This window comes from Anguilla anguilla, chromosome 6, assembly GCF_013347855.1.
Source record: "Anguilla anguilla isolate fAngAng1 chromosome 6, fAngAng1.pri, whole genome shotgun sequence".
NCBI classification, from domain to species: Eukaryota; Metazoa; Chordata; class Actinopteri; order Anguilliformes; family Anguillidae; genus Anguilla; species Anguilla anguilla.
This window is the reverse complement of record NC_049206.1, coordinates 16,643,278-16,655,509: the sequence shown is the minus strand read 5'-3', so window position 1 is coordinate 16,655,509 and position 12,232 is coordinate 16,643,278. Positions and strand designations below refer to the sequence as shown.

At 37.5% G+C, this 12,232-nt stretch overlaps 1 protein-coding gene across 1 annotated transcript; it reads right to left on the bottom strand.

Moving 5' to 3' along the window:
- Nucleotides 1–1,382: 1,382 nt before the first annotated feature.
- Nucleotides 1,383–10,598, bottom strand: rgs18 (regulator of G protein signaling 18). The gene is made up of 5 exons (XM_035420617.1): nucleotides 10,387–10,598; nucleotides 7,902–8,006; nucleotides 6,719–6,780; nucleotides 3,643–3,809; nucleotides 1,383–2,551 (listed from the first exon to the last, which is right to left on the bottom strand). Exons 1-5 carry the CDS (start codon nucleotides 10,506–10,508, stop codon nucleotides 2,297–2,299), a joined length of 711 nt encoding a protein of 236 aa, XP_035276508.1. The 5' UTR covers nucleotides 10,509–10,598; the 3' UTR covers nucleotides 1,383–2,296.
- Nucleotides 10,599–12,232: the final 1,634 nt, after the last annotated feature.

Sequence of the window (12,232 nt, the reverse complement as noted above, 5' to 3'; positions counted from 1 at the left end):
AAAAGGTCTGCTGATGGAAACATCCACCTAAACTGCAGAATAGTGGAGCAGAACTGGCTAGCATACTGCATGTGCTTTAGAGGACCTACATGCCAGTCTTCAAAATTGCTGAAGGACATGGCAGGCTAATATTTTTAACTAATATTTTTAAGTCTATGAGTTTGGGAGGTAAGATAAAACATGCAGGAGGGTCATCCAAAGAAGTATATTTCCTGTTCATGGAAATGTTTAACAAGTTCTTCTAAAGAAGAAATACTGAACTAATGCAACATTTGGCCTTTGATTGCATAATAGGGCAGGCTATTTCACCAGTCCAATCTAAAAGTACTGCAGGCAGAGAGGATCTACCAAATAAAAATATAAATTACAGGGAAAATAAATATCATACAAAATTGATTATCTAAACTTGTGGATCTTGCAACTCCTTGGCCCCAAACTGTGACTGAATTTGAATTGAAACGTTATCACAAAAAGTTCTTGTTTTAATAAACACATAAATAAATAGTAGATAGCGGAACCTCACAGCAAGAAGGTTTGAATCCCAGCCGGGCCGTTCTGTGTGGTGTTTGTGTGATGGTGTGCATGAATGTTGTATGTGCCCTGCGATGGATTGACAACCTATCCAGTGCGTATTCCCGCCTCTTACCCACTGCATGCTGGGATAGGCTCCAGCCACACCATCACCCCAACCCCCCCATAACCCTGACCAGGAATGAGCAGGCTAGATAATGGGTGGATGGATGGATGCATAAATAAATAAAATCACTCCAATGATTCAGACATAACCTCCCTGGCAGGATGGATCTAATTTCAACTCTTTCTGATTTAGTCATTATTCCACTACGGGATTACTTTTCCAAGGACAATGCTTTTGCTCAGTAAAACTTCATCAACAAGAACATCAAGCTCTCATTTAGCAACAGCTTCAGAAAATGTATTTTCCTCATTACTAAGCTTGTCCAACAGATTTCTCATTAGTACTGTTGCTCTGTGTGTACTGAATTACACATTCACTAGCTAGCTGAGGAATCACGGGCAAGTCCAACGATGAATCCCAAACATAAATACATCTGTTCATGGTTCCTTATCCATCCTTACATCTGAATATCGGGATATAACAAGCTGCTTAATTTAAGGTTAAACATTTAAATGGTTAAAGTCCGTATTTTTATTTTCAATATTTTATTTTCCCCAAACAACTGAACAGCTTTTCCCTTTGTATCTGTGAAATTAACAAAAACTATTTTCTCAAATCCATGTTAAACTCAGAACATTAGCTGTAGGTCAAATGTAGTACTTTGGACCCATCTTACAATCCCCATTTCCTTCTGAAATTCAAGAAATTCTAGAAATAGAAAGTCTATAATTGCATTACAACATCATCTTTTGGAATAAGGTAGGTTTTATTTTTGTCAAACATCATGGAGACGGATATAGCACAGGTTATTATTTTCAATATGCAAATTACAGTACGCTGAAACAGAATCAGTGGTTCGACCTTCAAAGAAATAACGGTTTTGTTATAAAACTAGGAGAGAGTCTGAAATATTGAAGCCACATCATGGGCTCAACTGCAAAAATATATTTCTCATTGTTAATAGCAAAAGGCCCCACAGTCCTTTGCAAACTACCAGCCCTGGGAGCTGGAACATTTCCTGCCTGCTATTAAATGACACAAATCAGAAATGCCAAGGATGCATCACTTTGTAATGCAGTTTTGGTTTCCCATATGTCTGAAAAGCTAATTAAGCTGTCAGTCACTCCCCAGTACAAATTAATTGAGGTGTGTAGAACAACGCTTCATTTCATTCTTATATATTTGATAATATCATATGTAGGAAAATGATTTTTAACAACAACAACAATAATAATACTAATAATCATAATAATAATAGCTTACATTTAACTGCATATCTGTTGGAATTGTTTGAAGGAAAATACATTTTCCAATGAAAAGAAAATATTTCCTCGTTTAAAGAAAATTAAATTCTATTTTAGACTTTATTTATGATTAAACATTAATACACAATAAATACAATTTACAATTAGAGAAAAAAACACTTAGACGTGGTTAGAGGCCTGCGTAAATCATTAAATTAATCAAAGCAGAGCTACAAGTCTTAAAAAATGACATTAATATATTATTTGTCGTTTTAGTATTCACAACAATGCCCATTTCTCTCTTGCTTCTCAATTAAAGACACAATAATAAATAGCCAGGGAAGCTGTAAAAAGTTCACGTAAATGTCATGATTTACTGCGGCAGCAGCGGCACTGAGCAGACCTGGCGGGAGAGCTACAGCCAGACGCTGGAATCCCCTGCTGCTTCGCCGCGCTCGCTGAAGACGCACGACCGTGACCGTCTCCTGAACATGGTGCCTGGGGCCTTCCTGTTGGAGATGCGCAGGAACATGTCGGAGGCAAGGAATCTCGGGTAGCAGTCCTTTTTCATCAAGCTGTAGACTTTGCTCTGTGCTGCGTCGAAGCAGGACCGGGAGGGACGGAGGATGTTCTTCTGGATTGCCGCCTTGGTCGAATAATCGATGTTCACCTACAAGATGGTCGAAAGTGGTCAGGTCGGTAGCACCATGTGCTAACGTTATTTTTAAAACATATTTATTTATCTGATTTATTTATCAGAGAGAGTATACCGTTTCAGATCACAAACGTAAACCTTTGTAGATGCATAGGTTCAGAAGCTTCTAAGACTCATTTAAGTTCATGTCTCCGACATTCAGGCAATCTACTTTTTCTCCCCTAATTCATATTTGAGAGCATGTGACATTTAGCCTTATTTAGTCTAGTTAAAATGCACCTCAGGCTGTTCTTTGAAACGCTGCGTATACTTGATATACTTGACTTACTATAGTTGAATTGATAGTTGAATTTAGTTTGAATTTTCAGATTAACCTTCATTTCAAGCTCCGTATAAGAATAAAAGAACTGGCAAGTAAAGTAAGACAAAAAAAAAAACATTTGGTTGTAAATATCCAGCACACACATAGCATCGTGACCCCCCTGCTCAAAAAAGAGGTTAAATAAATACTTGATATATCCAGCCAAGCCATTCCCCAGGGTTTTATGTTTTATTCAGTGAACTGTGAAATTCTCAGGGAGCAATGCTTAGTACTTTGATCTCTAACCGAGGTGCTAGAGATGTGTATATGTTTTCCATCACTACTAAATTGTATATCACTCAAAATCACCACAGTAGACCCCACCTGCTTATCACTGACAATTTATAAACTAGTCATTTAAGAGAAATAGGGGAATGGATTTGCAATGGCTTTCATGAGTCGTCATTAAAATGTTCTGCTTTAGAATGACAGTGAATACAACAACTTGTTACTGTTCTCTAAAAAGGAAGAGAAAAAAAAAAACAGTATTGGCAAAAAAAAAAAAAAAAAAACATTATTGGCAACAAAAACAATGCTTTGGTTGCCAATAAGAAACAATATTTGCTTACTTTTAACACTGAGTCTTCCACTAAATGGGGTCAGCATAATCTATGTAATCAGCAGTATTTACATAATTAACAATGATTGAACACACACTGCAAGGCTTTGGAGGCTTAATTAATACTTTTTTCTTGGCTATGGAAGCTAGCCACTTTGAATTGTTTTGGAAGTTGAAGGTTCCTACCTCTTTTGGACCATCAGAGTCAATGTACACAGCATAGATTTGCTTGGCTTTGGAAATCAGTTTGGTTTCAGAGCTGGTCCCCTTGTAGTCTTCGCAAGCCAACCAAAACTCAATATTCTCCTCACTGAACTCTGTTCTCAGGAACTGGGTGAATGTTTCCAGGCCACCTAGAAGGACAGAGAGACAAAGAAAAGTTGATGCACTTGACCCTTCCTTTGCTGAAAACAACCGGACAAACAACAACCTTTTTGAACTAAAACGAGAATGCATGTTACAGTAAATGCAGCATAAGACTGAGATTTAGCAAGAAATTGAAATAGATGTCATGACATGTCATGTAGATTTTTTGGAGGTGGAGACCTTGAATTTATTTTGTATCACTGAGGAGGAAGGGTGATGAAACTGAAGGTCTTCCCCTCCTAAACAATGTCAACTAACAACTTTACTGGAACAGTCTGACCATGTTATGTGATTTCATTAGCCTTGTGTCATTTGTATTTGTGGCCTGTTAGGTTTACTGCTTTCTGGCAAAAAGGCCAGTGGAGATACTCACTGGCCCCCAACCAAAACACATGTCCTGATGAAGTCTCAGGTCCCACGCTAAGAACCAAAGTGGGGTCTTAGAGAGGGTTTCTCTTTGGCAAACAGTATACCAATCTCTGGCCGATACAGGCTGCTGTCCAGCATATGATGACCACATTAGGTGTATTCAACTGTGTGTGAATGTTGGAAGTTGATCTATGATTGATTTGACCCGAACAGGGTTGCCACTAGGGATGGGTTAGAGTAATGGGTTGATCGATGACTCATCAGATGCGTGCCTACTCTTTTTATTTTCTCATACAAGACAATGCATATACAACATGTTGGAACTTGGCTTTGTTTATTAATTTATTATACAGTCTGTAAAAAAAGAAGAAACACATTAAAATAGAGGATATTTTTTCAACTAATATGAACAGAATAAAGTATATATATATATATATATATATATATATATATATATATATAAACTCATGTTTTGATTGCAATTATGCTTTTTATAGGTAAGTTGTTGTACAAGCGAAATCATTTCCGAGGGGCTGAGCATTATGCAGTTTGAATGCTGTGCACAGAAGGAAATTCCACTCTGTCAATTATAATGCAAACATGCAAATTATTCCTGCAAATATCCCACACCCCATGTCACTTTGGAACAAAGATGTCATTCTAGTCCCTCAACTGGGTTACCTAATACTAAAGCTCAGTTTGGTTTTAAGTCAAAATGGTCTCACAGCATGTTTGTTATCACAGATAGCTAGCTAGCCAAGTATGGAATTATAGTCAATAACACATTAAACTTTATTTATCTAGTTACATCGATGCGCTTTAATTTTAAATGGTGATTGAAATTCATAGGCACTACTTCATGGTCGGGCATATATGGAAAGAAATAATGCACACATCCCAGCTAATCAGAATTGAGTATTCAGCCAAGCCATTTTTAATTGGTTTTGTGGGTGTATAACATTTGTTAGTTGAGAAAAAAATGATTTGTATTATATCTCACATTGACTGTGTTTATTGACACAAGACGCTAAGCATTAAGATTTTATTTATGATGGAAAGACATGGGTACTGATGTGAAATGTGTGCGTTCACTTTCTATACAATAAGTGGTACCGCCAGGGTAAGATGCCTTCCGAAAATAGGTTCATCCCCATGCTATAGGACTCGATTTGAAATTGAGCACATTTTGCGATCACTTAATCTGTGAAATAACTGAAAATCATAATCCCTAGTTGCCAAAGTTGGCTGAAATGCAAAAATACCAGTTGAGGGCCGTTCATGGTGCAAACATTGGCCACTGGTTGATGATTTTTTTTTTGAGGGAAGGTAATGTAGCATTACTGGATTATTGCTGATATATGACTGACAGTTGGCTGATTACAGGGATATGAGCAATGTGCTAGCATTTGTCTCTTGTTCTGACGACCATCAGACATATCACCAATATTCCAAACTAGTCCAGTCAGGTTGAGTTTACAAGGGCAGGTCCCTACTGAATGCACTGGTCATTTCTCGAGAATTCACCTGCTGAGCCGTGTAAAACATGATCTAATTTCTAGACATATAACGTCGCATGAAGGCAAATCAGTGAATGCAGTCAGTTCAGATCATAACAAAAGCAGATGAGGTATGAAGCCACCACTGACATCTGCCCTGACTAATCAGCCAATCTTTAGCAGTAGGTGTGCATTCAGTCATACTTTATACGAGTTGTAGGAACCTTCAGACATGTGTCTACCTACTGTCCTCAAGGTATGGCCAAGAACTGTCCCCGCTTATTGCACTACATTACACAGTCTGTCACAATGCTTGTCACAGTCCATATTATCACTGAACTATTGGCCTGATCTATGAGCAAGAAGGAAAATAGAATCATTTTTTCATGCTCAGCTAATAATGTTTTGTAGGTTTTGGTTACCAAGGAGGTATTAAATTAAAAGCATACAGACTGTGATTGTATATAAGAGGCCTAAACACGCATCACTAGAATAGAAGTGTGCCATCGATATTTTGGTGAAGGGTGCTGAATAAAGTCAGGGGTTCAAGCAAAATTTCAAGGTGAAGGCAATATTTCATAGGGCTTTATGTCTTACAGAATGTTTTGACTTTCCCAAAAAATATCTTTTTGATAAGCTGTACCTCAAAAATAAAACTCTGTCACCCTCCTGAATTCCATTTATTTTAAATTGGTATTCATTGAAATTATGCTTTTCTTGTGCTCACACATGACATCACTTAATGTTTTATTATAGATCGCACATTAAACCTTTACTGTTCTTTTGCAAGACTGCCTGAGTGGGAATCAAAATATTGTCTCTGTGACAATGGTAAAAAAAAAAAAATTCACTCTGGCATATATAGAAACTATATAATGGCATACATCAAACTGGCCTTTCATCTTGTGAACAGAAGTAATTATAAGGTCCATAGACTAACATATCTGAATGTCACGGTAGTGACATATCATGCATAAGGTTAAATAACTAGCATATAGGATGCAGAGTTTCAATATGTAAAGAAATCTAACCTGAATGACTTAGTAGTTCTTCAAAGGAGTCACTCCATCTCAATGCCTCTTCTGGTGGGATACTGAAAAATGCATATTGATGAAACCATGAATACATTTGTACCCCAAGCAACATCACTTTCCACCACAATAACAGGCAAATTTTCCTTTGTATTGCTGGTACTGTTTATTGGCAGGGACCATTTCTTTCATCATTCTATTGCAACTGCGGGCATTTTTGTAGGAATATTAAATCATGCTGCCTCTTTGTTACGATCTTATATTTTTTCCATAATGCTTTGCTGTCTGAAATTGCAGTGCTTACGTTTTTTTTAAAGCATAGTAATCTTGCAAATAGGCAGTATAGGGTGCCTGTTCAAAATAAATAGATAAATAAAATAAAGTAAAATGAAAAGATTGCTTCCAGTCCAGTTCTTTTTTAAATGCCATTGTATAATTGCCTGGCATTAATTCTTAAACACGCATGAATGTATTTAGACCATGGCAGGGACTACCAGACTGTATGAAATACGTACTGAATCTCAAATCTTGGGGACGACTTTACTGCATACGGCAAACCTAATTCTGAATTCTGCATAGGTATATGTATATACTGTATCGCCACACCAGCTCTGCTTTCTAGACATTTGTATTACTGCAATTAATTCCCTTATAAAAGGATAATGAATGATGAGAGGCTGCAAACAAGTTGGAACAGATGGTTCAACCTGAGTTTACATTGCTAAAAGTGCCAATTGAATGAGCAAGGAAATACAATTTGCAGCTTCTGGCAATATTTTCAGGACAGTTTACAACGCCAGAAAAAAGCTGAGTTATTTCATAAAATAAAGGAACATTGCATTCAAAATCAAAACAGGGAAAAGGGAGATGAATAGCCCAGTTTGCAAAGGTTTCCAATGACAACAGCAGATTCCAGGGTGCAATTCATCAAGAGCTCTGTCACAAAAACTAGTTCAAAAACATATGTAATTTAAGCTGTTCAGAATTTTGTCACATGTCACCATAGCAACAAAGTGTGTCACTAAAATAAATGATTTTGTGTGATCCTGTTTACAAAGTAACAGAAGCTTTCAGCCACTTTGAGTTTTTTTTTTTTTTTAATGCCGATGTGTGGTGACACAATGCTTCAGATTTTCAGTTTTACATTTTCAGACACTTCTGTGAATTTTGGGGACGGGCTTACTTGGTGGTCTTGGCAGCAGGTTTTTTTTCGGGGCTGACGTTCTCGTGGGACCCTGACCGGGTCATCAGAAGACTCAGTCTGCTTTTCTTCTCCTTGGCTTTTAACCTGTAGGGAACATTTCATTGACTTAATACGTATGACAACTAAATACACAGCACCTGAGCGAAGTAGCACATGTTGTCCAGCACAACCTTGTCCTTGATTGCCAAAAAGTACAATGCCACCCATAATATTTACACAACCTTGAATACATTGTAATAATAATTAATATTTGAACTGGCATATTGTACAAAATACGTTATTGATACTGTCCCAGAGTAATTATGTACCATTTAAGACATGATTTTGCTACAGTGGTCATACAGTGGTTCTTATGCTTTTCCTTGGAAAGCTGCAGTGAAGGGCTTTTTTTGTTTGCAACTTAGAATCAGAAACCAATTCAGACCAAATAAACCAAGAGAAATCAGGTAACTTTGCAATCAAAGTACTTTAATTCAGCAATTAAGTGCTGAGTAATTACAAAAAACTGCACACCCAGAGGGTCTCCATGAGCAAGAGTGAATTGCTAAGTGCTAATGTGTCAAATAGCCGCTGTACGGGAGCCTGCAGCGGGTGTTGGATAAAGGTTAAACATTTTAGTGAGATAGCAGTAGGTCTAGGGGGGCTTGAGATGACATTTTGGAACCCATGTGATAGAGAACTCAACCTATCAAAATGAGATGACTTTTCTGATAAACAACCATTAAAAACATTATAAAAATTTTTTTTTTTTAAATCGATATCTCCAGGGCCAGCGCTAGCCTGTTTGTGAAACTCAGTGGGACATTTTTTGAGTTCCTTACCCCACAGAAACCGAACTGCCCACCCACCAACCAACATGTCGTTTTAACAATTCACTCATTAATTATACCAGATTATTGTTTTCCTTGTCACTGTGATACAAACTGGTTTTAACAGTATACCTGCACTGTCTAGCAGTAGCCTAAAGCTAGCTTTTAATTCACTTACAAAATGGTGAATGTAAATGCCATTATAATATAAATAACATATAGACACACACACACACACACATATATATATATATATATATATATATATAATACGAATAACAAACAGATACATAAACATGGTGCATGAAAAAGTCATTACATACATGATTGAATGATCAGACTACCTCTGTAATTTGTATTGAAGAGTGCTGTTTGGTGCAATGTCAATTTCGTCTTGTGATATGTTTTGGCTTCATGGTCAGGTTCTACCAAACTGGCTTCCACAATCAGATCTATCAGCGATACTAGTGAGAGCTCTCTGGGTCTATACATTTCTGTGGAGCCTGTCATTTTTATGTCTGTATGCACAAATAACCAATGAAAAAAGCATATTTGGAAGTTGTCTTGTTCATTTGAAGAAAAAAAAAAACAGATGACTAAGGCGATTAATACATTTGGGGTATGAGTCATAGGCCCCAGAGCAATCACAGGCCCACCAAGCAGAGCATGGTGAGTTTATAGACCAGCCCTGCAGAACTGCTACATGAAACTGCTCTCTGTCTCTACACAATCGCATGACTTGAAGGTCAAGAAACCAGAATGTTAGGCGTACAGAGAGAAAAGGGCAGTGGGAGTGACCATGTGGTCGATTCTCTGGCGCGAGCCTGCTCGTGTGTGATGAGCTAGTCTCTAGGTGTCAACCGCATGGCCTCCGCAGCGCATCCTTTTTGCAGAAAAGGAACAGGCTAATACCGGTTTTCCGCTTGCGTCACGTCAGACGGTGTTCTTAGCGGATTCTCGCAAATGCCACATTTCAAGACCACAACAGTTTATACAAGAATTATAAGCAGCTCCCAATATAGTGCAGTGCACTTGCATGCCTATGATTGCCGTAATTATGTGACAAAACTGACAAGCTGACAAACTTCGCCGTGCTGAGCAAAATGGACGTGATGCATTTCCACGTAACATCTATTATTTCAAATGAGTCACCTTGAAGCTCCCTTTGCCTCAGCTTTACTGAAAAGGCTTTGTGAAACAAGACAATCAAAATTATGCCCTCTCATTCTAATGTTTAAATGCCAAAATCCCAGCTTGGTATATAAGACTTGATGTTTCTATCACAACCGTAATCCACTGCACAGTCATCGTGGAAAACAAAAGAAAATCTACCGATCACTTTCCGTACAAACCACGATCAGGGCTGAGTCATGGCTGAACCTTCATTCACAAGGTTATTTCATAGCTACACGATAGTCAACATGAGATCTTCAAAATGTTTGGTTTTTCACAGAATTTCTAGCATAAATTGATGTAAACTTAGCATACAACCAGGGCCAACTCAGACTGACTTGTGCAATACAATAAAAAGGAAGTTCCGTGGCTGTTACAAAATACTTTGTTATTTAGTTTATTATTTATTTACTGCCATTGACCATCCCCAGTTTCTTCCAAATAAAAGTTGTAGACACAAAGAGCATGGTCTTTGAACCTACCTAGATTTATTTTCGTTGTCTCCCGTAACTCTTAAATCATCCGGACCGAGCATTTTGAAATATGCTTCCTCCTTTGGAGCTGAAAAGTTCAATTGAGGAAATAGAAAAACAAATGTCTGCATGGTCCTCCTTCTACTTTTGCATATGTTAAAAACTAGACTCCACAGGGTATTGCGTTGCTTCTTCGTCAACAAATGAGAGAACTCTGCTTATAAATCATCTGGCTTGCTGTTTCCCCTGACATTTACCACAACTTCCTGCATTAGAAAACTTTACCTCATTTACTGAATTTGCGTTTGCGAAATTCCAATCACCTCTACATTTCTTCTGAAAACTGACATGAAGGTGTTTTACTGTTTGCTTTACAGTTTTGCCTCACTTTAAACCTGAATGCTGTTCTACTGTATTGTATAGAATAATGTCTTGAATAGAAACCAAACTTTAAGTTATTATAGATGCTGGTGTACCACATTTTACTGTGATATTGCTGTGTATTCAGTTATACACACCAATTTCCAGCACAGAATACCTATGCTATTTTTTTTCCAGTGCTGTTCTTGGATGGTACTCTCAAAGTTTGCCATTTAAGAAGTACCAAAGGTTAGCCAATAAAAGCCATGGCAAACTGATATTTTAAGCTCACTGAAATAAATGTCATTCCCCTTTATGTTTGGATGACTGGGGGCAGAGGGGGTTAGGGGCCATATGTCAGCAAATGTAGTCATATCTTCCTAATACCCAGCAATTCATTTTTGTCCCCTGTAGGGGACATGAATCTCTATTCCCAAGAACCATATTCTCTACTATGCCTAACAGTACACTACAAAGGGAATTCAATAAAAATAAAATAAAAAATATTTTTGAAAATAAATTAACTGGACCATCCAAAATGTATTATCTCAAAAAAGTTTAATACTTTAAACTTTTTTTTTTTCTTTCTGCCAAGAATATGTGTCTGTAAACTCAAAATCCAACAGTGCTTCTGACGACTGAAAACATGACAGTTTAACCATATCAGAGACGGTAATCAAGAATATCTATCTGTGTGAAACAGTGAGAGACATGGCAGGCACATTAGCACAAGGAATAATGAATAACAAAAATCAATACTTCAAGGCCAGAACCAGAACAGTTCCCAGAGCATTAAAAGCTTAATGGATGCAGAAAAATACACTCTGACACCGCAGTCGAGGAGGATAAATATGGCTTCAGGCGGCCAGAAACAAATGGGGAAACCCTTGTTTAAAGAACAAAACAAATATAATAGCAGCGCAGACATGCAGTGATAGTGACAAGTCTGGTATGTTTTGTTAAATACATTACCCTCTAGCTGCCTGTTCAGCTCTAACTATTGCGCCAAACTAAAAGAATTATGACTGGTATGGGGCCTGGGGGTCATCCTAAAGCACACCTGAGAACCACCAAAATGTGTTGCTTTGGCTTGATGCTTCAACAAACACAACAAGTAGAAATGGATACTTCTCCAAGCTGCTGTGAAAGCAGCAAAGTTTGTCTCCAATTGTTTTGCTTTTCTAAATCCTATATAGGCTGATGGAAATCAGCCTATATAGGATGCAGGGGAAGTTTAAATAGAGTTGTGATAGATAATTCCACCCAAGCTCACATTTTTATAAACGCATATTCAATTGAGAAAATAAATAATAATTCAATGAGTGAGGAAGCATGATTTGAAGCTTACAGAAGAATTCAGGACATTGTTCAATGTGAGCTTGAAATATAACAGTGCAAGGACTTACTTACTGTAAAATAGCTAACATTACATTCAAAATCCAAACTGCTAGTGTTGATAGTCTCTTAATAACTTGTGCAACTTGGTTGTTGTATA